General features: G+C 44.1%; 1 protein-coding gene across 4 annotated transcripts; it reads right to left on the bottom strand.

Moving 5' to 3' along the window:
- Positions 1-120: 120 nt before the first annotated feature.
- On the bottom strand, positions 121-27,810 carry ryk (receptor like tyrosine kinase). 4 transcript variants are annotated; one of them, XM_022232434.2, is made up of 14 exons: positions 27,557-27,810; positions 8,671-8,792; positions 7,875-7,974; positions 6,618-6,752; positions 6,005-6,076; positions 5,495-5,636; positions 4,622-4,746; positions 3,983-4,105; positions 3,660-3,758; positions 2,662-2,861; positions 2,372-2,481; positions 2,058-2,217; positions 1,347-1,483; positions 121-620 (listed from the first exon to the last, which is right to left on the bottom strand). In XM_022232434.2, the coding sequence occupies exons 1-14, from the start codon at positions 27,675-27,677 to the stop codon at positions 509-511; spliced, it is 1,758 nt and encodes a 585-aa protein (XP_022088126.2). In that variant the 5' UTR covers positions 27,678-27,810; the 3' UTR covers positions 121-508. The 4 variants fall into 4 exon arrangements, with proteins under 4 accessions (XP_022088126.2, XP_022088127.2, XP_087001794.1 ...); XM_022232435.2 differs by having other exon boundaries at positions 5,495-5,633; XM_087145668.1 differs by lacking the exon at positions 27,557-27,810 and adding an exon at positions 15,839-15,947.
- Between the last annotated feature and the right edge of the window lie 154 nt (positions 27,811-27,964).

Genomic DNA, 27,964 nt, shown 5'->3' with positions numbered 1-27,964 from the left:
ACAAGTGACAGGGTGAACAATGACAAAGGAATGATTTTGTCGCAGTTCATTTGAATAGCTTGTGACTTGAATTCAGACTGAAGGTCTTGTGTTGGTCTTGTGAAGGTCTTAAGTGGTCTCGACGACAACACTGATACTAAACAAAATTCTTGAAGCACAAAAACTTTCGGAGTCCATTTTTGGTATCATTTTACACTATTGGTAATAAGAGGGTCGTACTTTTTCTATTGCTCAAGTACTTTTGGTATTGATTTCAGCACTGGATGAAAAATTGAGGCTAAGTTTCAAACAGCCACTCAGCAGAATTTTGGGCTAAGGCAGGTTGGTCTGGTTACCAGCTAACATCTTGCACCAAGTGTACTGCTTGAACCTGGTTGACAGCTTTCATATGCTTACACCAAAATTTTCCGATTAGTGGCTGTCTGAAGATGGCACCCGATGACCTTATAACGCGTTGGTGGGCCCTAAATGGCTTCGTTTGGCCAGCGACGCGTCCTCGCCGACGGTACTAGATGTAGATTCCCAGGGCGCGGTGGAAGTCGGTGAGTGCGGCACAGAGCTGAGTAAACTTGGGCCGATCCGTGGGAAGCAATGCCCAACAGCAGGCCATCAGGGAGAATCTGGGGAAAAGGTCAAAGGTTATGAATGCATGTAACTCAGATTCAATGAATGCTCCAAGCGACAGTTGAAATCGACTGTTACTGATGCCGAGCCGGTGTCCAAATTACACGGCTATGGCTGGCGGGGAATATGCATCAACCTTTTCCGTGTCTGCCTACACGCTCGAGGAGGTTATAGTTGTCGAGTTGCTGACGTTAAAGGAAGCCTATCTCTGAAGTCGGAATGTGCTTTAATGTGCTCAAAACTCATGGGCCGTTTTCCAATACTCAACTTCGGCTCCGTCTCAGGCTTCAACTGTTTTTTTAACTCGCTGACTTTGAAGCTGTAAGCGCAGTAATTAGTCTAGTGGTGCCACAGAACATCAAATAAGATGCAAGAGAGCCAGAAATTACAGTAATCCAATGTAATATAAACGCTTCAGGCCCACAATATGGGATTGATTTTGGGAACGAAGCCTGAGACGGAGCCCAAGTCGAGTATTGCAAAAGGGCCATGGTTTACATGAGAAGGATGGCCGAGTAAAAATAAAAAGGATGTGCGTATAAGCAGCTGGGAATAACGTCCGTTTGTTGGGTAATTTCTCTCACAAGACTAACTTCATATTTAATTGTGCAGTCCAAACTGCTTCAGAGGAACCAACATTTCAGAGGGAGCTTCCTTTCACAGTTGGCCACTAGAGGACCACAGCAAGCCCAAATTGTGCCCGGGGCCAGAGTTGGACTCACAGTTCGTCCGGGCAGTTCTGGGGCTGCGGCATCCTGTAGCCGCTCTTCAGATACGAGGCCATCTCAAACGGGTCCAGGTCAGCGTAGGGCGTCTGGCCCAGCGTCACCAGCTCCCAGATGAGTATGCCAAATGCCCACTGGAACAAGAACGGCAAAAGGGGATACACGCATGGGTTATAAACGTACATCTCTGGCTGTTAACAATTACAGGGGCGGGAAATGTAATGTGTAATGTGTAGTCTTTTTGAGTGGCACTCGTGATGTGTTAATTATAGCTGAAAAGCTGTAGTGAACAGATGAAGCATGTCATTCACAGGACAGAAGTTTGATTTCTAACAGCACTGTCCTACATTCAAGACATTCTGAGCGTGAAGTTAACATCATTATCGCTTTGCTTATTGCTGACAGCATTCACAACATGAATACATTTTGTAGTCACAGAAAACAGACAGCTCAGCAGGCCATGAACTTATACCCGACCCAGTAAAACATGAGATCGGTTGCTGAGAAACGGGTGGAAAGTTCTGAACAGAAGGGTGGATTCCTGTCAGAGGAACGGGTCTGTTCTCCGGATGTAAGTTGACCTGACATTTTTTTACCTGCAATTTCAGGCTTTATGTTAATATGTGTTGCGAAAGCATGATCTAAATTTGGAGAAAAAGAAGCCAGAAAACCGGTTTCCATCCTTAGATGTTCTTTGTCTGGACTTACCACGTCGCTGGCGGCAGTGAATTTCCTATCCAGTAAGCTCTCAATAGCCATCCATTTGACAGGCCGATTCTCGTTGTCGCCTAGGCAGTGGTAGTCACTTGGGAACAGGTCTCTGGACAGCGCGTTGTCCGTGATCTTCAAATTATAATCCTCGTCAATCCTACGAAATAAATAACACTGAAGAACTAGAAATCAAATAAGACAGTACAGCTCAAACAGATAGACATCACATGCTGGTCAACTTATGTTACCTGCACAGAAATCTTGGGAAAAAAAGCACGAGAGCAACGTTGAGAGTGGGTGCATTGACTTACACGCAATTCCTTGTAGCGAGGTCTCTGTGGACTACCTTCCTCTTTCCCAGGTACATCATACCGTGGCTGATTTGTATGGCTAGCTGCACTAGATCCTTGGTTGAAATTGACTGGAAGAAAAAAATACATGACAAAGAAAGACAAGACTGACTTCAGCGGACACGATGCAAAGTTTACTCCACACAGGGGGCCAATGTAAGCAGTCTCAGACCCCAGCATGTACAGCAATTCCCCACAAGCAAACCCGAGTGAAGCCCAAGACGGACGCCGACCAGACAGGCGTAGCGTACCTGATGCGTATCGCCCGGCCCCACCCTGCCGTTCCTCAGGAACATCTTCAGATTGCCCAGGGCCATGTAGGCGAAGATGGACATGGGCTTGCCGTCCTCCAGGCAGACGTGCAGGATGGAGAGGATGTTACGGTGGCTCAGACCGTGAAGATGACAACTCTCCTTCAGCAGCAGCTTCTCCTGGGTCTCCGACGACTGGTCTGTGCATAATTTGTCCAAAAAACTGACATCATTTGTCTTCTGCAGATGCAGGCCTGCAAGCCGGTGTTGTTGTCGAGCCCTTTCAAGACTATCACAGGACCGTCGCAAGACCAACACAAGACCCAACAAGACCATCACAAGACCTCACGAGACAATCACAAGACCAACACAAGACCATCACAAGACTATAACAAGACCATCATATGTCCAATCCAAGACCGTCACAAGACCAACACAAGACCAAACAAGACCAACACAAGACCATCACAACACTATCACAAGACCATCATATGTCCAATCCAAGACCATCACATGGCCAACCCAAGACCAGCGCAAGACCATCATAAGACCATTGCCTGACCAATCCAAGACCATCACAAGGCCAACACAAGGCCATCACTGCAGCAACTATTTCTGAGGTCTATAGTAGGGGGTATCAAGTAACTTTTTTTTAACAGGTTTCCAAAAATATAAAATAACCCATGGAAATCAAGGAAAAGGCACTCACAGGCCTGGAAACCTCCAGTAAATGAGATTTTGGTGTGAGCACTAAGTGGCATGGCCCCCAACCTTCTTGTATAAAAATGCATGCACCACTTTCTTGGCACCAGTCTACTTCTGCCAGCAATAGCGATTTAGGCTGTGTCCGAAACGGGCTTTCAGAGCTACGGCTACGTCTGGAGACTGGAGATGAAGCCACGTTTGGATATTAAACCAGCGATGCCATTTTGCTGCTCTCAATGTGGCAACCCCGGAAGCTGGAGTAGGGCCAACCAGTGAGAGTGCACCGTCCTTACCTGAGACTGTCTTCACCAGGACATCTTTCTCCGAGGCTGTATCGTCCTCGTCATCCACAGACATCAGGAGTTTGCCGTGATACACCCTGCCAAAGGTACCTGTTGTCAAAACATTATCCCCCCCAAAAAACCCAACAAATAGCATGAAACTATCTCCATCATCAGTAAGTTTGAATTCCACTCAAACAACCCTTTGAAAAGTTTCAGCGTTAACCCACTCGGGTTTCACCATTCCTTGCTTATGATAAACTTAATCTTAAGTATTTCCGGGCACTTTTTGGGTGCTGAATGGGTCCATGCTCATTATGAGTCTGGTGCCTCACCTTCAAGAAGCAACTCTTCTATTGTGACTCTACTCCTGTCTATGGTAATTGTGTGAAGCTTCTCTGTGTAGTCCGGTGTCTCTGGGATAGCTGTGTAGATCTGATGGTGGAGACCAACATATCCTGTGCGCAGTGCAACAGAAGACGGTCAGGGAAAAAAAATACGAAACTGGGACTTCAAGTTTGGTTGGCAGGAATTCCTCATTACGAGTTGCCGGGACACAAGGGGACTCCCTATGCCACGATTCTCTGACAGGACTGACTGTTCGGCGAACAAACTGGGACCAACTGCAAGGAACAACGTGGCAGGAATCAGGCTCAGCAAAATCCAAGCTTAACGCAATCAGCCCAGAAGACCAACTGCATGCACTGCAACATCACACAATGTTCTGGGACGGTACTCCATTCTGGCTAGACAAAAATCTCTTTTAAATGCTAAGGAACACTTGTGTGCTAAGCGGCTGAGGGCAACACCTGCTCCCACTCTATGCACAGTCCGCCGCAGAGTCACCATTTGTCTTCTGCAAGAAGTCACGCGGCACCCTCGTCTGCCAGTGCACAACTCCTACACAGGTAATTACTCGTGAGACCAACCACGCAGAGTCCAGACTAAAAATCAACCATTTGCCCGTGTCTTACCATTGGGTGGCTTGACTCCGTTGCTGTTAATATGGCCGTTCACGACGGGGGCTTTGGTATAAGAGTTTGGAGAGGACTTCTTTGATGCTGTTGATTTGGATGCCGACCGACTGCTGGAGGTTTCACTGCGGGGAAAAGCAATACAGAGAAACATAAAAATATGACATTTCAAAAGAGATTCATTGTGCGGAAAGTGTTTCTCATTATGGCAAGAAACTTCAAGAGAAAAATTGTAACACTCTCCATTTTTAGGTTGTTCAACAGGCCTATATCATGCTTTGTTTGCATGTGCACATTCTTATGGGGCCAGTGTGGGACCCGCGGTCCTTTGAGCACCATACGACAAGCTCCAGCATAACAAAGTATGGCACCATCAGTACAGAGGTCTATCAAAACTGCACTGGGGATCCAGTCTACATAAAATTTATCTCAGAACATGAGACGAATCTGATTAAAGATTGCTGTAAACTACCCAGAACTGCTCTGGATTTTTCAGCACAATGCAACTTCCGCTGCGCAAAATGCACTCAACTCCTTGGTGCAGAAATGTTTTGCATTTAAAAAAGGGGTTACTGGCCACAAATGCCATGCAAAGCAATTTACTTAAGGGTGGTGGTTGGTAATCTTCTGAGCTTCTGCATAGCATCCAGCCCCAAGCCTGCCCTGGATTTTCAACAACAATGCAACGTCTGCTGCGTACAATTCGCTCAACTTCTCAGTGCTGGTATGTTTTGCTTTTCAAAAGTGTCTCACTGGCCACAAATGCCATACACTGCAATTTGTTTATGGCCGGTACTCTGCTCAACTCCTGCTCAGCACTTACACTCCCTAAGCAGTATTTCTGGTGCACTATCGGGCTCTGGTTCAACTAACCTCACCGGATCGGAGTTCTTCACGGACCGCACGTGCACCACTGCCACCAGCATGACCAGCAGCAGAATGACCCCGCACACCACGCCCACCGAAATGTAGAACACGCTGGTGGAGGTTACCGTCGTATCCGGTTGTTTCTCTGCTGCAAAAACCACCATCAAACAAGAAATATTAACCCCACCACCCTCGACAAAAACCCAACGGCTCTTGTACCATTCTTGTACAATCTTATGGAATGAGTGTCAGAGGGCATCACATGCTTTTCCATGATATCGAAAATGATGCAGGTGATGAGGGAAGTTTTCAGGATTTCCTCAGTCGGTAGCAGGCGGAACGTTCCATTCCACAAGGCAATGGTGAGTGAGTTGAAACATTCCATCAGTCACCTCCAGAAATTATTCTTATCCTTACTCTCACTAACAAGGGCAGCTAATCATTACATGCATTTGGACACTGTGATTGAAATGGACAAGCATCAGTGTCTCCTTTGGTTTGTGCAGTACGGCTCACCAAGTATCACGTCCACGTCTGCTGCCTGGTCCTCGGGCACGGGAGTCCTGAGGTCAACTGGGATGCTGCTGTCTGCAATTCAAATATTGGAGGGATCGTCAAGTGGCTGCTTCAATATTGTTCCGATGGAAAGACCCGCAAAGGACTGATAGGGTGTTGGCGGAAATGACGAGTGAAAGCTGATGCGATCCCGTCAGGCCGAATAGATCAAATTCGGCCCAACGCAGCATTACCACTTAGTGACGACAGATGGTAATCCCACTTTGGAGTTTGATTTTCAGCAGTTCATTCACAGTGTAGGCAGGATTGGTCTGTGTATGACCTTCAGCCGTGCCAATATCATTTTCGCAAGGCCTAAAACCCCTTCACACACAAAAGATTTGCTGTCCATTTTCAAGCTCTTGCGAGCAAAACATGAGCTTTTCATTCTACGCAAATACACTGGCCAAGATATCTTTACAGACCACTGGCAAACCATGTGCCTTTTGATTTTCGAAGCTGTCTTCCATATTACAAAAAAAAAATTTTTTTTTTAAAGTGCCAAAAATTGTTCTCTCCTCATATTATCTGTAATTTTAATCCATCTCTGCAAACATTAAGTCCCAGTACTCACCCCTCTCGCACATCTTCCTCCGGCGGAAGTTGAGAGAGGTGATGTTCTTGGCCGAGAAGAGCGTCAGGTTGACCTGCATGGTGAAGCCCACCTCCCTGCCCTGCTTGCCAGTGCAGTGCAGCGTCACCGCGAAGGCTGCCGTTGAAGAAAAAAAAAAAAGGAAACCGCCACAGTCCAGTCAATCAGAGACGAGCTGTGCAAAGGGGTGGCGCTTCCATAATCGGGGGGTGTGAGGGGCCACTAAAAATTAAAGCTGAAAACGGCTAGCAAATAGCTACATGTAAAAATGAAAGAAGTCCCCATGTGTTTGTACACAGCAGGGGCACAAAGAAAGCTGAAATTAAGGGTCAACATCTAAACCAAAAAAAGCTGGAATCAGCTAAAGGGCTGGATTTTCACACCTCTGCATAATTCAGGGCATGTCGTCCTGATCCTGTTAATGGTGCACGGATTCTCCCTCGGCTGAATGCTGGCATTCTTCATGACTTGCGTGTTTACAACAGGGGCTGAAATCCAACTCCTGCTGATATTTCACGTCGATGGAGTGTTCAGTCCTGTTTTAATCCCTCCGCATTTCAATTCACTGCTTTTCTCGGGGGTTCTTCAGACAAGCCTGAGCGAATAAACCCATCATCTCCCGTCTTCTCTGAACAGGTTTTTGGTGGGTTTTTTTTGAGTAACGCAAGACTACCACGTGGCAGGTGCTTGGAAGATCTTGGCTTCACTGCCATACATGTACATTTTCCTGTAAGTATTCTTCAAATTTGGTCGACTGCTCATGACGCTTGATATTGATGATAGATTATATGCCCCAAGGTGGAAAATTTTGATGATCTACCACAGCAACCTTTCCCGCAAACTCTGTCACACTGTTAAATCTTTTCCATAACTTCCATCATTCCTCGGATTTTTCATTAAACATTCGCAACGCACTTTCCCCACCTTTTTCCATTTAAGGGTGACATCCCCTATCAAATACACCCCTAGGAGTATTGAAGCATCATCTATTTATATGAACATTTCCTCCAACAAAAACCCAACTGACTACTTTACGCCTTACAAAAGCTTTAAGACACTGCCACTTAGGTGAAGAGGGTGATTACTGGCTATGGCTTAGGGATGCCACTGACAGGACGTCAACAGTACATGTGTCCATAGCCACAGCCACAAAGTGTCAATTTTGACCCAACGGGCGTGTCTGTAAACACTTGTCAATGTAACAAGAGTCATTCAGTCTGAAAACATGAACAGACTCACTTTTCTCTGTCCTTGGCACCTCGCCATCCATGGAAATGTTTGTCCCAGGATGGGACATCATCCAGGTATTGTCCGACTTAAACGACATCGAATAAAACACCTGAAGAAAGAAGGGAAGAGAAGCAGTCAAAGATATTGAGTTTCTCCCCCCCCCAACCCACTAGGAGGTACAAGTTGATGTCTCTGATTCCTCAGGGACCAGCCTTACAGGGGACCAGAGAGCAAGCTGGGTCGGGTCTCTTCAGTCATCGAGAACGTAAATGCGAGGCTGATTTGGACCCCTCCAGTGGCTCCAGTCTTTCGTCAAAGGCAAACATGCACAAAACCTGTTCAAGGAGAATCTTAACTTTACAGAGATTTGGCTTGTCTGGGAAACATCAAAGTAGAATCCCACTTTCATCGAGGACTGCACCTTGATATTCACAAGATCAATTCTTCTCTGCTCGCTTAACGAGCGACATTTCTGCAGCGGCACCATATATCTGCTTTTGCCAGTTGTGTGCAGGAATTCGTACAGAGCCAGTTCCACTTGACATCAAACAATGATCACTTTTTGCCCTCCACTGACTAACTACTTTAAAAAATGTAAAAAAAAAAATCCAGGCAGGCAGTACAAGAATTCCCAAAGGATATGGTCATGCATCCTCCCCATGTCTGCCCTCTCAGCAATGGGGGGGGGAGCTTCAGCCTGCTCATTATCCAAATTCTGAAATACTTTGTCCCTCCCGATGCCTTTCTATTCGCAGTACGGCAAAATCACACCGGCAGGTTTTCTTATGTGTCACTGTTCACGTACCTGACGTTCTGTCACCCAGTTGAAATACAACGAGTTGATGTTGGACTTGATGGCCATGTCGTATCTAGTGGCCGAATGCTGGACGTGGTCATCCCTGATGAAGTACAACTCCGCCTCCCAGCCTGGTAAAAGAAACATGAATATTCATTGACACTCTGAATAAATTAACTAATCTGCATTTCACATACATACATCTACTCTACACGTATGTACCTACATGAAGCACGCTGTTGTGTATCTCATGCAGGAAACAAAAATGTACATCAAACCTTGGATTTCAGCACTGAATATAACTAGTCATCCAAGTATTCAAAGAAATGCAGCAAAATGTACATGGAAGTCCACCTTTGATTTCAGCACTGAATATAACTAGTCATCCAACTACTCAAAGGAATGCAGCAAAATGTACATGGAAGTCCACCTTTGATTTCTGCACTGAATATAACTAGTCATCCAACTATTCAAAGGAATGCAGCAAAATGTACCGGTACATGGAAGTCCACCTTTGATTTCAGCACTGAATATAACTAGTCATCCAACTATTCAAAGGAATGCAGCAAAATGTACATGGAAGTCCACCTTTGATTTCAGCACTGAATATAACTAGTCATCCAACTATTCAAAGGAATGCAGCAAAATGTACATGGAAGTCCACCTTTGATTTCAGCACTGAATATAACTAGTCATCCAACTATTCAAAGGAATGCAGCAAAATGTACATGGAAGTCCACCTTTGATTTCAGCACTGAATATAACTAGTCATCCAACTATTCAAAAGAATACAGCATACATATGCACACAACACATCTGTCCAAGGTACACGGCTACATTCAAATCCCAGTAAAAAAGGATGAATTATTCTTTAAAAATACATGTACCAATATACCCAGTACACGTACATGTACATGTACAGTACAGCAGAAATGCTGTCCAATGTCTGCTCCCTGTTAGTTTCAAATTACATTTATCCTTCGTGATTCATCAAAAATATGAGATATGAATCACGTTCACTCTGGTCCTTGGGAGAAAATGACACAAATGTATAACTGACAAGAGCTGAAATCCTACCCATATTTATGTACAAATTCTTTGGCTTCAATTTTAAATACAATAAATGTGCATGTACGTGTACATCGTGTACTGCTGCATCAAATCCACGAGAATCCAGGCTCTAGTTCTGTGGTATTTTGCCGGATTCAACAGTGTCCAGTTCAGCTGCTGTTAGCTTTGTGGAGACAGGTGTCCAACTTAACAATGGTGGACTGCTTGAGCTGAAGATGAATTATTTCGTCAAGCCTGGGTTGTTGCAAAGTTTCCCTTCCCGATTCCACTTAAACTGACCGGTTCAATTTGTTCAAAATCTTCCTCTCGATTTGGTCAGCTGCTTGTCTGAGACAGTCGTCGGGGTGAAGCGTTTCCTTTCTGGGGGGGAGAATAATTAACCCCCTTATATCCTCCTGGCACAAAGTGGGGCAAATTGGCTTCTCCAAGCAACAGGGGCCCATTCTCTCTGGACGAACGGACCGCCCGCTGAACAAGTGTCGGATCCCGGTGTCTGGCCCAAAACCTTTTCTCTCTACTTTGGGACGTCCACCAACGACTTGCCATCCTCGATTCCTTTCGCTTGAGTTGCTGTGATAAATCCGTGGTCTGGGGGAGGGGGGGGGAAGGATATGCTTTGATTGCCTTGACAGCCAATGCTCCGTGGCAGCACTGCACGCTAATAGTGTTCCAACCAATATGCATTGTGATCATCGGCAGGGACTCTGTTCAGTTTGTCAGCAATGAAGTGCCATCACGCTGAAGGATCCATTCACACATTCAGGAAAATCGCCCTTTGAGAAAGATTTCACTGGGTTCCAAAAACAAATTTCAGGATCTCCTAGCACATATTACACCCTCCTGAAGCAGGCACCTTGAATGATAAACAACACATTCCTAACCTTCATATTGCTGACATGAACTACTGCACAGCACGCTGTGATAAACTACACCAACTTTCAGTACATGTACGCGGAATCTTTACCATATTTCAAAGACAACAAATTGTAGCTCTTTGCATTTTGGGCTATGCATTTCACACTTTTTAACATTTATTTATTTCTTTCCTGGCAAATGTGCAAAGTTTATAGATTAAAAAGACAGCACTTGCAGGAAAAATGCAAGCCCATGGATTGCCCAAAAGAGAAATAAACTACATGGTACATGTACGAAGGGCTTTCAAGTGCTAGTTCCGTTTCAACTTCAACTCTCAAGGTGAGCTACATGCACAAGTATGCTGCCTACAGCTCTGATGCACTGTGAATAAGGAAAGTATAGGTATATGTACCGGCATTGCGATAATATACAAGTACAGTACATGTACACACGCAGTGTTGCCGCTTTCTCTCAATCTTCCCCTGACAGTTTGGAATGTTTTCGCGTCTCGCCCCTGAATGACGGCACCAGTGCCTCACTCTCTGGCACCGTCCCATGTGTATTTGCTGGTCCTCTGACTTCACAGCGAGACTAGGCGAACTCTAATCGGCTGGAGAGAAAGGGGGCCGGGGAAAATGAGTAATGATCCCAACAGCCAGATGCACCGGTGCCCTGCAAGTGTGCAACACTACAGGGAGGGTAGTCGGTAACAGTTCGCCAATACATGTTACTACATATATCCAAACTGAGCACGTACATGTACCAGGTATGGCTCAGGAGAATGGATGACGCTGAGTGAGGACATTCCTTGCCTTCGACTCAGGCATTATCAGCATCCATTCTCACAATCCAGCCTTAAATGTTTATTTAAGACGGGCCAAGCATATCCATTCCTTTAATACAGCTCAAAGAAACTGTGTACATGACTTCTTCATTTACTGAACTTTTTAAACAAAAGACAGTGGACCAATCATTTCCAAGGCAGAGTTTATACAAGCACAACAGTATGTCAAATTAAAAATCAACTTCCCAAAACCCAAAAACTGTGCTGGAGGTTTACCCAAACAAGAAATATACGCAGACAAACAAAATGATTACATATTACGCTGCTGATATCATATTGCATCTTGCACACATAATGCACATGATATGCACTTCTTCAATAAGCCACTTGCGAGTTAAATTTGAATAAAATCTGGTACATCGTGTTATTTGATTGCATAGAAACGTCACAATTTGAATTCCCCAGACTAAAGACAATGTTGCTATACCTCGTGATTCGGGGCAAGCTTTTGCATAGTGACCACCATCTCTGGAATGGACTGATTCCTTTGTGCCGTTCTTATCCATTGAGAACAGTGTATTGTTGCAAGGCGTCTCTTACATGTACATGTATGTAACTAAGCAAAAACTTGCCCCGAATCACGAGGTATAGCAACAGTGTCTTTAGTCTGGGGAATTCAAATCGTTATGGTTTATGTGCAATCAGATAACTCAATGTACCAGATTTTATTCAAATTTAACTTGCAAATGGCTTATTCTAAAACAGCTGCCCGTAGTGTGCATTTTGAAGCAACCCTATGACTGCCATTTAAAGGAATAAATACACGTACATGTATGTGTAAAATGCTTGACGTCACAGCAACAGCGCCCTCAGTTGTCAAGGAGAGCACGGATCAGTTGAAGTGTTTGAAAAAGGGCACTTTCCAAATACATGGAGGGATGGCAAAGAGTTTCCACACTCTGAAGGAGAGAACAAAGTCTGAGAAAAATTTACTGCAGGTACACTTTAACGCACAGTGTGCATATTTTTTCATACACTGCATTTCATTTCAGCAATGCAAGAGTTTCCGACGAGATGACATAAACATACACGTGCATTCACGTTAGAGACTTACATGTACAGCGCACGTGGCCCAAACCCGTACATGTACAAGCCTATTCCCCCTCAATTTTGCCAATGCAAGCGGAGCAGCTTTTCATCATCACCTCATAATGGTAATCAGTTCCACTCTGTAGACACCCATGCGTGTACAGTAAGCTAAGCCGTCCAAAAACCCACACTATTCACCAAATGAAAACCTCCTCCTTTGTTGTGGGGTGATCATCTCTGTCACAGACAATGCCGATCTGAGCCTCGCACGCACACACATCAACACCAAACCAGCTCTGGGGTTCGGTCATCTAAGCCCTTTATTTTTTCCCCCAGATCTTTTTTTTTTTCCCATTCCTTCCTCCTGATCCCTGTCCGGCCTACTCTGACACAGGCCAGCTTTCGGCTTCATTTAACGCGTATCAGTGAGCAGGGCGATTGTGGTGACGGCTCGGAAATCTTCAATGGGCGTGTAATGGACACGACTAAAATGGTATGTGCCGGACCCTCGCCTCGCCTGCCTCCCCCCCCAAAAAAAAGCTGAAAGGGCCCCGGTTTTCATGAAGTACTGAAGGCCAGGAGAAACGCAGACGTCAGCCGACCTGAAAGTAGGTTAGATGCTAATTTCTTTCGAGGTAAAGAACCAGCTTTCCTCAGGCTGAATGGACACAGTGAAAAATGAACGATTCTAAATATGGTGATTTCTGCAGTCACACACTCCATATCCTAATTGCTAATTTCTTTCGAGGTAAAGAACCAGCTTTCCTCAGGCTGAATGGACACGGTAAAAAATGAACGATTCTAAAAATGGTGATTTCTGCAGTCACACACTCCATATCCTACAGAGTGGTACATGTACATACCGCACTCATAGAGCACTCCTCTTAGAATGCTCTGGGCATGGCAAGCTTCCTACAGTGCCTCCATGCTACGGTAGCATTTTGAACAAATTATGTGAAAGGCTCATGAATTATGTTAAGATTTTGACACAACTGGAAATTCTGTTTCAATCATGAGCTGTGGTGTAGGAGGGAAGTGGCGCTGCATACATGTATGTCTGGCGCTTCCGAACTGAATGGGGCTGGGCGTTTACTGAAAGTACGGTCTGTACATGTACAGTACATTGATTTGGGAGTCTGGAACCCAAACCCATCATGGATGGGTTACCTACAGTGTAGCTACACGGTACCTAGCTAACCTAGATTGCAGAACATTGCCATCCTTCAACACATTTTGGAGTTTGTACAACCATGGCCAAATACCGGTATCCAGACACAACAGTGACCATTGCCGACCAAATACGCATAAAAACCACTTACACATCAGTATGCATTCAAGAACAGTCGACTGACGACGATATCTGAGAAACAACGGTTCAAATTCTGCAGAGTTGGTTTCCAGGTGACGAAACCAAGAGAATGGAACTGGATTAATATTCGATCCAACAGTTGGTTCTTTCAGTGACTGGTTCCAGCGTCATCAGAAAACTGACCTGATTGAGCTGGCCTTACCACTCTCATACATGCTTCACAGTGCTCCGAACATTCACCATGCACCAGTGACCGAAGACGACATTTAAATTCTTCCAGCTTCTTAACTCCATGGAAAAAAAAAACAAGTCGTCATGAAAGACCGGCCCTGTTTTTCCAGTCAAGAAGCCTTATCGCATTCCCTCCAATTAAAAAGCAGTTTCTATATTTAACGAGCTGCGGCTATTTTTAATTTCTGCTGTCCTTCCCCGGTGACGTACGGTGTAGGGGAAACCCTAGTGGTGGCTGGATTTGTTTTGCTTAGGAGTGGGGCATTACTGGACGGCTGACCCTACTTGTCAGATGCAGGTCTGCACCATGCTCCAACTGCACCATTCATGGATGCCGTAAGTGTGCATTGCAGAGTGTGGCACAGGTGTCCCTGAGCTCCCAGCGGGAGGCTCGGTTGTGTAACCGGTATCATGATCAAGCAAAATGTCTGGGGGGGAACAAGCTTTCGAAGGAGACTTTCTATGGGTCACGTTGAGCTGTCCCGTCAATGTGCATTAAATGCACTGGTACATACACATGTAGTTCTGTAATTTTAAGTAAGGCTGTGTCCAAATGCATTTATTGTTTGTGCGTTCTCACTTATTTCCAAAGGGCAAAGACCTAGACCTACCGGTACATACATGTAGTTGTACATGTACATGTATATATGTACATGGGCAACTGATATGGATGTAACTACATGTACACTTTATAGAGGGATCCCAATATGACGCTTTTAGCGTCGATCTGCGGACTTCCGCATTTGAAAACGAGGCTGTATGTGTCAGCTTCAATTCTTAATACGATCAGACGATTGAAAGTAAGGAGTTAAGACACAAAATACATAAAGGTATGTTAAATTCAGACTTTTCAGGCTCCAAATTTTTGTTGAAGAGTCTTTCAGAACGATTCAACACGTGAAATCAAAAGAAAAAACAATGGCAATCTACCGCGAACTAACGTACGTGGACCTTCTTAATAAAACGCAAAGCAAATCTCTTCAGTACATGTACATTTTACCTACTGGTACACCAGATAAATTAGGAAAAATGGATAAAGAACGTACAATGTACCGTTAGATGTACGTTAGTAGACTTACATACGTGTACGGGCTATGTACCATAGAAGTGGCCCCAAACTGCCCCAAAATAATAACCTGAGATGGTTCCTTTTCACAGTAACAAATAGGAATAACTGGGGGGCCAAGTGGGGGGGAATCTGCCCTCAAGGACTGCTCGTCAAAGACACAGGTGCCTTCCTGTGAAAACTTCAATCAATCAACCAAGAAACACAAAAATTACAGCAATATTTTACAACACCAAAGAGCTTCCCAAGCAGCCTGCTGCAACCGAATCTATGGCCATCATCAAACTGCATGACAAGGGCTCCAATTCTATGATAAATATACACAGAATGAATTATATGGACGATGTTTTAATCTGCTGCACGGTACAACTTGAATGGGCGTGGACTGTACTTGCTTGTGACGCAACGCCAACCAATTTTTTGTCTCCTGAAATTTGTCCTCCTGTTCATCGGCGGAATTTCTGGAACAATAAACACCTCCTTGTTATTTACGGCATCATCAGAGCGGCACTCGCTCGATCAGCTCTAGTGATCTTGGTGCCAGTAACTGGGTCAAATTCATGAGCCCGGCATCCCTACAACCTCCGCCGTCTTTTGTCAGTGAGGAATCACGTGATGATTGATTGATTCGGTGGTTCCTCCTTCAAAACTCAAGACCAAAATTATCAACTCAGTCACTCTGGAAACTACACTTATAAATCAATTTCCAGGCCAGAACAAAAAATGCCTGACTTGTGTGAGATTCTAACCTTCGACCTCCAAAATACTGTACCAGGGTTCAATGAAACTATGTGATGGCAGACTGCATCCAAGTCTCCAAGGCTCATGTCTAACCTGCTCATCTATACAAAGAACAGCACCACATATAAACTTTCTCAGCACCCCCTCTTTTCCCCCGAAAAATAATTTCAGAGTAACTTCAAACCTGAAGGCCACTTCTGACTCTGTAAAGCAAGGTTATTAGTGTTGGCGGTTTTACATTCAGGAGTCATTGGTAGGTTTCCAAGAACAGCTTTGATTGGTAGTAAGCCTGCTCTTCAAGAGGACCTGTCGCTATTTTAAACTGTAGCAACTTCATTGTGGTATTGCTGAGGAGTGTTGTCAACAAAAGGATTAAGACAGCCCGAAAGTCTTCTTGGAAAGCAGCCCCTAGTGTGATAATGAACAGGAGCCGGATTAACTTGTGCTACAATCACAGCACTGCCCACTTGGCCTTTGAGTGGGTTCTGCAGTGATGCAGAAACCGCAGCCGACCACACTTAGCTCTCCAAGTCCCTTTTTTGGAGAGTCGAAAGTTCATGAACTTGATTTCAGCTATAAACGCATTGGATTATGTGGTCACTCACTCTTGCTGCAAATGATATCTTTGTGGGAAGTTTTCAACATCCTCTTGGGCAGAACACAGTGGAATGTCCTTTTAGCTGCATTCTGATGAAATGCGGACATGAAGCACTGTGTACTACTGTGTGCTGAGCAGTCCCGACTCCTCCGACTCATTTTGCTGGATATTGATGGAATCCTCCTGACTCCATCAATACCCAGCAAAACGAGGCATACATGTACCGAGATGTTTCGACAAGTTTAAGGTTCATGATGACTACATCAAGGCAACTGCAGGCTAATTTTGTTCCCAGTCTTTTGATGACCAGAGCAACTGCAATTTATTGTTCGGCAGGGGGGCTATAACCTCACCGTGTATGTGCCATCTCCCTAACCACTTTTATGACCGGGAAAGTTTATGGCTGGGTTCCTAATGGACTGCTAAATTTGACAAAAGTATTGAAGCACAAGTGGCTTTTATGAGTTTTAACTCCCCCTCCACAGCCTTTTGGGTTTTTTTTTTTACGACAGGCAAAACTGTACCCGCTAACCATAAAATAGAGACATTTGGGGGGGCTATTGCTATGGAAACGTGCTGACAAGGTCAAAGCCTGCAGTAATGATGACAGCTCATCTGGATTGTAAAGTGGGGACCAGTGAATGATTTATGCAGGGTACGTGTATTTCTCCTGAGTCACACATAAAGAACAGTCTGTTAAAATCTGGGGCTGTGAAATCTGGAGGAGATATTGAAGTAGGTCAAAACTTCATCTTTCTCTCTTTTTTTTTTTTTTTTTTGGTTGCTGAGAGCTGGCAAGCATTAATTCTGTGAGCATATTACATTTGTACATGTACATGTATGGTACGTACATGGAACAATCAATTGAGTTTTGTGTCATCTTAACATACAATTTAACAAATACATTTTACATGTACATACGAAAGATGACTGTGAGAAATATTACTACCAATTTGAAGCTGTATACTCGACAGTTTCCCAACCCCATCATGTTTAGTGTTCTAAACATGTTCACTGGTACCCATCTAAAGGCAGTGACACCGGATGTGTCTGCTGACTCATCTTAGCGGTGAAGTGGAGGTGCCAGGTTTTGACAGAGACCGCCTTTACTTGAAAAAGACCTTAGACAGTGGCTCGCCAATACAGTACATTCAACCGCTATCCAGCGTCTCTGTATGGTACCCAAAGAAATCAAAATTGTTTCTATTTCAAGTATAACATTCCAAAGGTTGCTTTGAAAGTATGAACAGTCCATAATCGCGAGTCATTTCCTATTTCAGTTATGCTTTCAAATAGCATACAGTGCGCCCATTACCTGTCCCTGAAAATAAAAAAATTCCACTTCAAGTTGTGGACTGCAACCACACTGTAACAAAAGCTTGCAGAGGGCATTATAAGTTCATTATAATTGATACAGTGCACATGTGTGTGCGTACAATAAGTGTACGTGACTGGAATGCACAAACGGTCTGATTTCAGTGGTTCAGATGTTGGTGTCCTCCCCGTGGTCATTTGGCCGCAGCAGCCCCAAGCAAGCCATCCCGCCACTGCTCTGTCCCATCACATCCAGCCCCGAGAAAGAGCCCTCGGTGGAAGTACATGTACATGTACAGCTTCCCATAGGAGAGAGCATGCAAAACAAAGCAGCGGGAACCATTGGGCTGTGCCGGTAGAGTAAACAAGCCCTCGGATTAACCTGCAGAATTTGCTGGCTGATCCCAGAGTTTGTTACAAGAGCAATATACACGGGCAGAATAACCAGCTCTGCTCAGTAGGAGAAGCGGCCACAAGGGTTGGACGGTTTAATAGCTCCATGGTTGGACAGGGTGCCCCTGCTGACATGAAGCCTGTTGGCTATAGGATAGGGCTGGCTCACATAACACCTGCATGTACATGTGTATATGTATATCCAGCAAAACCAAGGAGAGTGTTGATCCCATGGCAGTCTGGAGTAAATTCAAGGATATTGGGGATTGTAATGTACTCCTCCTTCCTGGTTGAGCTTCAATTTGTGACACTAATGGGCCGACTTCCCAGAATATGATGACAGCAGCATAGTGCTCAAGGTTTCTGCTGCCATTAATCACACCAGCCTAACAAATTTGTCCAAATTACTGAGCTTTTGCGCTCTCTGTCCCTGCCAAACTGTATTTTACCAGATACCCACTTATAAACTCTTTCTACATGTACATGTACATTAACTTGGGTACATCATGTATAGTTTAAATAATTGAGGTAGATGTAACAACACCATACTGAGCAGAACCAGACATGAGGGTAAAACAGGCAGACACAGGGTCTCAGACCAGCCCCTCACAAATGAAATAAAATGGGCCTGAAGAACTTGCCAGACCCCAAAGACAAACAACTGTGCCTTTTGAGAAATATGATATACAGTACCAATAAATTTGGCACTGTTGAAAAACTACACTCAAAACACCCCCCCCCTGCAAATTTCTACACCTTATGCAAATATCTGAATTCTGACAAAAGTTTTTTTTTCTGACAAGTAAACAAACACACTGGCACAACTCAACATTATTTGAACAGACTGTATCAGCCTTGCTCTTACTTGTTCACTCTCTCTGAAAAACAGAAATGGAAATGCCACCTCAGGAACTATACCACCTACATGCTTAGTAATCCAAAACCAGTAATAAACATCATCAAAGTAACTAAACCATGAAATCCCTGTCTGTAACACGTTTTGGTTACTGTCCAGATTATCCCATAATCTAATTCATAATTGAGTGGTATTCCTAGGAGCTCCTCTCATCCCAGACGGGCCTGGTTTTCCATCTCTGCAAAAGTCATTAGCCCATGATCAGTTCTCAGGTGATGAAAAACAAAAGGGGAGGGGGAAGGCTGTGCAGTGAGTGATGGCTAGACAGCCGGCTGAGGATTGGGGCCAGCTCCAGTATTCGTGGCTAGGGACTTGGGGGGTGCAGTCTATGCCTGGAATCTGGAAGACATGACCAGATGCCTGGATGGCACGGGAATCCATCACTACTGCATATGTACAGTACACATGTAAGCATGACTGCAAAAATTGTTTTCAATTTCATGATGTACACCCACTTTCCATAAAAATTTGAACATTTCCACAGTAAATGGAACAGAGCCTAGTAACAGAGGCAAAACAAAACTACCCGGCAATATCACACTGCAGCTAATATTAAACATCATGTACTGGTACACATACAAATGTATGTACATGTATATCAAATACCATGCAAGTACATGTACATAAATACTGTACTCTTGCCACAATGTACATATACATGTACATTTATGTTGATCCAGTTACCGATATGTACATGTACATAACATAACATGTGTGCATCCAAGTATACATGTACACAATTACATGTATGAACATGTATGTGGACATTTATTGAACATGCACCTGAACATATACTTCAGAGAAAGGGTACTCTTCAGAGAAAGGGTGCTGTAACTCTTCAAACCATGGCAGGCTGCTTTTTGGCTCCACAAACACCAGCTTGCAGTCATCACAATTTCTCTACATTTATTCTTCCTGACACTTTCTGTTTCATGTTTTCAGAGGGGGGACACTGACACCCCGGGGTTTTCAAACTGTACACGATGGCAGGCATTTTTCATCACCTGTGGAAACTTATGGGCTTATTGGCCCAATGCCCTTCAGGGATGGGGTCACTGAGCCCCAAGTGGCATGACTTTACCCTGGCATACCACACCAATGCAGTGGTTTGACATTAACGCTGGGGGGTCAAGTCTCGGATGGGAAACTCTACTGGGCCTGAGGGTGAATATTCCAACAGGTTTCAGAGGACTTGGCCAAAAAGGGGGAGAAGATAGAGAGTCTGGGGCTTAAAACAGTTCAACTTACTGTACGGGTACCAGGCCAGATGGGAAAGGTCAAAGGTGGTGCAGAAAATTGGAAAGCTGTTTAATAACCAAGTGTTCATGACAACTGGCCATCTTGATGTAAAACTTTCCCTATAATACCGGTACATTACTACGGCTCTTAGCTCTTGGGTTCCGGTTCAAGGAGAGCAATGACCTTCTTATGGTCTGGTGCACTACACATGCCAAAGTGCCAGGGTGATTCTGCAAATTTACGGCTGCTGTGTCCTCAAGCAAGGCAGTTTATCACAAGCTGATGCTCTCCATACTAAAATACAGACCCGGGTCTCAGTAAGGGCCAGAGGTGGTTCGGGAGGGGGGGGCTGAAAACCTTTTCTGCAGCGAACTGCTGCATTTGGGCAGCGGAATCCCCAGAAAGCCGAGACAGTCTCAAGAATTCTCTGCAGACTGGATAAGCAGGGACAATATGCACCAAATTAGCAAACATCAAGTGTAGTGATATATCTTAACCCTAACCCTCCTCAATCCTTCACCTGTTGGAGGACTGAGGAGTGTTAGGGTTAATAATAAACGGTAACTACATGTACATGTTTCCAATATACAGGTACTGCAAACCTTAGTACCAGTTTCAGGTTAATGGAGAGGAACATCTGCATAATACGGGCATTTCACAAAGGTGCGCCTCCAAGAGTTTGCAGCACATTGGCCAATTACGATGTGCGAAATATTTCGACCCAACGCGCGTTTGGAAAGGATCGACAAATTTCGTGCACTGTAACTGGCCAATGCACTGCAAACTCTCGGGGGCGCGCTATTGTGAATTGCCTGTATTTGCATGCGGTCTTCATCAATATGTGCATTGTGTAAAAAGCCCAATCTCACATGCGGGACCTACTGGTGTGATGTAGCCTTTAACACGCCCTTTCCTACTTCAGCACTTCTGGAAAGGCCGGTTCATACTCGCTGCGTATTCACTGTGTATGCAGTGCGAAGGTCTATTTTGAGGTGTCTGCAGTGCATGAAGGAAAGCGCGGTGTGTAATGAAAATGCGCACCCTTGTACACAGTTTGTGAAAATAATGGACAGTGTGTATGCACCAAATGCATGCCTATTTGGACAAATTAAAATTTTTGAGCTTTTGTCGGATAAACACACGCAGCCGAGACTTGAGAAAACACGAAAGTATAAACGTCAAATGCAGCGTTCACATTGCGCGCTGCGTGTGTGCAAACGCAGCGAGTATGAACCAGCCAGCCCTAAGTCCTTCCATATTTGCACTCTGACACATGTGAAGACCATTTCTCTTCTCGTTTCTTGGACGCTGGATATGACTCACGACAACGTATAAAAGATTCATCCGTGCGCGTGTAATATGCTCAGATCACTCACATCAGACAGGCAGAGTGAAATGTGAAAACTGTCCAGAGAATCCATGTACATGTATATGTATGCCCGGTGCATCACGATCAAATTGTAAAACCTACCCCTGAGTGTGCCATGAAATGCCAGACACGTCGGCGCTCACTGTCTCCAGCTGGACAGGTAATCTCGCCGTCTCCCTACGCCCCAGGCCTGATCAATAATACAAGCGCCACGGATGCCAAATGAATGACACTTCATTCATATATTCATGTGCGGCGTAGTATCTGGGCACTGTTTTTTTTTTCTCCTTCCGCATGAAGACACATCTTGGCGTCATCCGCACAGCGGCTCCCCGAGTACAATGTACCCTAATCTAACAACTGCTCCATCGGCACTGCTACAATATTGAAGGAGGCTTGCCTGGTGAGACTTGAGATGAAGGGCGAAACTTGATACGGTGTCTCTTTCCCCTGTCCAGCCTTCCCTTCATGCCCCTGGTGCAGGTACTCACCACTTGTTGAGGGGCACGCAACCTGACAAATACCACTGATTTAACATTCACATCCAATCGGCTGCTTGAGGATTTGGAAGAATTTCAAAGTGGCAGAAGGTAAACACCGTATGGAGCAAGACCAACCCCTCCCCCTCCACATTTCTCAGGAACTGGCTTTTGTTCCAGCAGAGACCACGTTTCAATTCAGATGCAAATTCTAGACTGGAAGTTTTGAGCCCAACCACAACAAATGCCTGGTCTGCTCACCAATTCAATGACCGTGTTTGATTTTGATTTCAAATACACGTCCAATCTGACATTTTCTTGAAATACCAGTGCTAGGAAATTCCCGGTGCCAAACGCAAAAACACTGACATCTTCTTCATCAACCATCCTAATCATGCAGAGTCAGCAAAACCATGAATCATAATATCCAAGCTGTCCAGTTACAAACCTTTCATTACAACTGGGAAGCCAAGACGCCAGTAAACGGTATGGAGGGGTAAAGCAGGGAAAATGAACAACTGTGCATGCTTATACATGTAATTATATTCCCAAGTCTCGGTAATACAACAGGCGGATTGGCTTCTCCTCCCCCCCCTTCCTTGCACAGACACCACCCCTCATTAATTCAATCACCATCCTACACCATGCCTGGCCTGGGGCCCACCAAATCACTTGAGAAAATCCCATCATTTTGATGGAAAACATGATCACGGAGCTCCACCAAGGAGACGGGGGAACACCGCAAGGCAGAGTTACCAAAGAAACATACCAAAATGCCAGCCAGCGCCCCTTGCTAAATTAGTCTCCGCGAGGCTTAGCGGTGCTCAGCCAAAGGGGACTCGGGGTCTCTTTGGTGTGCGCACGAACCTGTGAAAAATTTGCTTGGGTGGAAGAGGAGTGTGTGTGTGGGGGGGAGGGGGTGCGAGGTGGGTGGATTGAGAGACAGAAACACAGCCTCCTTGGGGAGAGGGGAGAGAGAATGAAGGAATTGACCCAGCTAATGGGAACAGATGGCTGTCGGTAGCGGCCTGGAGAAGGGGCCAAGTAAACCCAAGCAGAGACGAGGATGGAAAATTAAAAAAAAAACATAAATCCACCAGTGAGAGCTGCGTACAGTTATTTGCCTCACTGTTTTTGCCGCCGTATTGGGAGAGGATTAATTGACAGATAGCAATCGGGGAATTTTTTTTTTCCTTTCGCAGGTAGGAGACCTTGATTGGAAGGAAACGGACAACCGGCGACCGTATATGTGTAGACTGGGAGATTTTTTTCATCTGTTTGAATGGAGTGAGTCATCATCGAGGAGGATTTTTTTCATTTAATTAAGAGGCTGGCGACTTTCAACCGGAAAATGCATCACTGAAGGAGTAAAGTGGTCCGCGCTTAAAATATCAACCGTGTTCAAATATGAATTTGGTCGGCAGTTTTGACGGCACTTCACTCCCTCGCGGCCTGTTTGTACACGTACCACAAATCTCTATTACCCTTCCACAGCATAATAACAAAGAAAAAATTCACTTCACCTTGAGGTTCAAAATAAGTGTGTGTTAGAAATCCTGAATGAAAGTCAGTAATCAAAGTATGTGTTTTGCAGGAATGATCCTGCGATATGAAAAACAGGCCATTTCATTTTAAAACTCAACAAAACTTTAACCTAACTAAAATAGGTACATACAGTATATGCATTTTCCACTGATGGGAATGGGTTCGTGTGAACAGCAATACCACGAAGGAAAGAATAAGACTAGTCTTCCTTCCTCCATGGTTAATCCTTGAGTTCATTTGACTTTTAATTAGATGATCTGACCTCAGTTCAAGACAATGATTCAGTCCTTTTGTGAAATGCCGTCTGGCAGCACAAACCTTGAATATTTGTGCCGAATGTTACCTCTGTAGTGTGCATGTACCTGTGACACAGTGTTCTGATTAAAATGTGGTCACCCTTGACTGGAAACTCCTAACCGATCTTCATGACCAATTACGTACATGTACATGTATGTGTACCATTAGGCTGACAATGTCACTAGAGAAGGAACCTTTCTTGTGCATGCTAACACTAGAAGGCCAACAAAACTGACCCACAGAGCCATCATGTTTCCAGTTTGTTTATACTGATGAAAGGGGAGCATACAGGCCCAGAAATAGGAGACCCTAATCCCCTGGAAAATAAACAGCCACAGCAATGCAGGCACAATGCAGGCCTACTGTCAAACAAATCCCAACCAACAAAAGGTCTGGAATTAAAGCACCAGAAATAATAAACGCTGTCCAAACTACCGGTTAAAAATAATGGTCATTATAATAATGCACCGGAGAATGGGCACCGGCGCGCAGTGTGCGCTTACAAAAGCTGTAGAATTACTCGTCAGTCAGGGGTGACAAATGTGCCGGAGAACACTATTCCACCCCGACAATAGGGTCCCTTCTAATCTTACACACACATGGACATGTGTGAATACTATTTGTATTCTGAGGTTGGTATACTGTACATGTACAATACAGAGACATACCGGAGCCTACCTTATATACATTAACAACATGCATACATGTAAATTATGACAACATTTCTGAACTGCGGTAGGAAGTGTGCATGTTACAGAACCAACCGTACTCATTTTAAATCGTGTTAGGCACGTCTACAATTTTCAAAAGCCGCCAGAATTAGAAATAAAGGGAAGGAATTTTATGACAAACTAAGGTTATTTTTCCACACTGACAGGGATGAACAGGGTAATTGAATCTTGTTATTTGAACCACTTAAAATTTATGGCCTGTGATGTTGTTAGCATTGATTCATTAATTATACTTTGGAGACTCTAAATTAAATACTGGTATTACATAACACGCTGGGACACTTGTGTGCAATGCACTGTACAGGGCACAGTATCTAGCCTGATGTGTTGGTTTAATCATTGAGACCGATAAAACATGGCTTGATATCAGTCAATATATTTTGCATGTATGAGGGCTGATAACAGCAACTTGAATATGTCGATGTCAAAATTAATTCAAGTATCCATCCATCAAACATTCCAAGGGGAAAAGAAAGAGCTATTCAGCGGCCATGACGTTGAAGGCTTGCACCCAGGTACACATTTTTGGACAGCAAACTAAATAACGGTCCCAGACACACGCAATAACTGGATTATGCACACACAACACTGTAAAAGGGGGAACGTGTTGAAGATCTCGATATTTGAATACCGGTCCCTCAAAACCTCTGGAGGACAGAGAGAGAAAAAAAAAAAAGCTGGCGATGTTTGTTTAACCATTGAGATGGGATGTAAACACAGAGGTGTGGTTTTGTAAAGGATGGGGGCCAAGTGTTGGGATGTGTGAAGAACATGACTGTCTGTCCCTCACTCTCCACTACACCCCACACGACCCTGTTGAGGTTTTGGGGGGAGGGGATGTCTGGTGTCAAGAGGGTGCCTTGTTAGGTGCTCAAGTTTCATTTACTTTGGAGAATCATGCAGACTGAGTGTGTACAGTGTGAACGAGGGGAACTCTGGCTTCTGCTAAAGTTATCCATGTTAATACATGTACCTTTCTTTTGCCTGCAGGTTTAGACAACGGTGTATTTTATGATTAAATGCTCACAAAATCTGTCTCTATTAACACATGATCATTCCATAAATAAGGGGTGCCTTTTTTTTTCATGTCCCTCTCACATCTGACATATGATTTTGAAATTTCCCACTCTCTAATTTCCAAGAGTGATGAATTAAAGCAAATTACCAACCAAACAAATAGGAACAGTTTGAAATCAATTTCAGTGATATTTCCATGTCAAATCACACAGGGACACAAAAATAACTGTAACACTTTTGGAGCCTGAATTTTTAGAATGATCCAGATACAGGCAAAACAATTCACGAAACATACATGTACATAAAGCCGGTGAGTTTCAAGTCCAGCACAAATTAATGAATTAACAAAAGATGTTCAAAACAAAGTTCAGATTTTCAAGCAGGCCTAGTTTTCAAAGCAATCTAACTCCCACGCATATGACATTAGTTTCTCATAGGCTGAGGGAAAAGCTACAGTACAAGCACGGTACCGGTAAATTATTGGTTTGCTCAGAGGTTACACTGGTTTACTTGTCTAAAATCTGGGTCAACATTGCTAGTGAAAAAAAATTATTAGCTGCATGTACATGTATAAAGCACAACCCCGTACATGTACATGTCACAAACATTCAAAATGCAAAATAACTTAATGTGTGGATAAACAAACTTCAAATTCAGCACAAAAATCCCTGGCCCATGAACGTGACAATGCCAGTCCTGAGAGGAGAATGTGGGTTGAATTTTTTTTGGGGGGGAGGGGGAGGAGGGAGGGGCGGGGAGACTACATCATGAAAATACATCATTCAAGAGCTGCTCAAGGCTTGTGAGGTAACCACGTGGGTCCGCGGTGAACTCCCAAGTTTTGCAGACACACATTGTCAAGGGTTGCTATCAAATCAGAACTTTTCCAAATCACTAAAAAGCCTTCTGAAAATTACAAAGGATGAAAAATTTGCATCTGATTCCACTCTCCATCTTCGCATTATTATTTCCATGAAAATCAGTTATTGCAAAGATGTAAAAATGTGAAAAAGGGTATCTGAGTCAGAAGAATATTCTAATTTTCAGTAAGACAATACTTTCGAAAATGTTTTCAAACTCTCAACACAACAGGCATGGTCCACAATATGGCAGCAAAGGAAGAGGAATTGGGGTTAAACAAAAATCTTTCCAAAATACATACTGCACATGTACAAAATGGGGAAAAAAGTTGCATCCTGACTCCACTTTTCTCATCATACATGTATATCATCTCAATAAAAGTCAGTCATTACAGAAATGCTGGAAAGACACGAATTCTGGACTGAGAAACATTTACCGACGTTGTTGGGAAATACTTGGAAAATTCTCTTCACTCCCCATAGACTTTGTACACAACTGCTGAAGTGGAGTCAGGGTGCAATATTTTTCCCAAAATGGGGCATAAAGTCAAACAAGACTAAATTACTTTGGAAAATGTTGGAAAATCTGCAGCAAGCCTACCCTAAAACGACTTTTTCATCAGTCAAGTGTTCATGACAACAAATGATATAAACTGTACATGTACTTTCAGTGATTTTAGAGTCAAAAACATAAATTCAAACAAGCCTTAATTTCCTAAAGTCCCATCCATTTCCTAGTTTACTGAATATGTCATTAATCAAAAGTAGTTTCATTATGAATATGATGCTTTAGTGCTTAAAAAGCTTGCTTAGACTTCGAGATCCATCCAAAATCTTCCAACATGTCCAGTGGATACATACGCAAGTGGGCCTATACTTTTTAGCCACGCCAGTGACTGGACTCAGTCATTGACGTTTTACACACAACATTGTGAAGAATTGACCGTTCGTTAAAAGCGGTCCTTCTCTTTCAAAACTACACAAAACTCACCCATGACTCTTGCTACTTCAGCCTTTGTCATGTACAAGTTCATGTGCGCCGATATCCTAGCGCAGAATAGGAGAGTGAGCCAGAGTTCCAAGCGAATTTTCCACCGATCCTTCGCCTCCATCTTCTCTTGTCGGATGACCACACACTCGTTCTCTCATCTAATGTACATGTGCATTCTTTCCCCACTTAAAGGCTCGCAGAGTATGCCATAGGCAAACGCGTTCTTGGTTTGTGTACGTATGTACTGCGTTTGACCTCGTAGAGGTCAAAAATTCAGCAGTGCTGTAGCTATTTCTACGACTGCTCTGTGAACTGTATCCTGCCGGCAGGGGGGAGGCGGGGAGGTAGGGGTGGGGGTTCTTGGGCACGGTTCGAACCGATGAGAATGATAAATACTGTGCGCGATTT

This window comes from Acanthaster planci, linkage group LG14 (assembly GCF_054643075.1).
Source record: "Acanthaster planci isolate LZ-2023a linkage group LG14, COTS_SCS, whole genome shotgun sequence".
In the NCBI taxonomy this organism is placed as follows: domain Eukaryota; kingdom Metazoa; phylum Echinodermata; class Asteroidea; order Valvatida; family Acanthasteridae; genus Acanthaster; species Acanthaster planci.
Note: the sequence above shows the minus strand (reverse complement) of the source record. Positions and strands in the feature narration are given on the sequence as shown.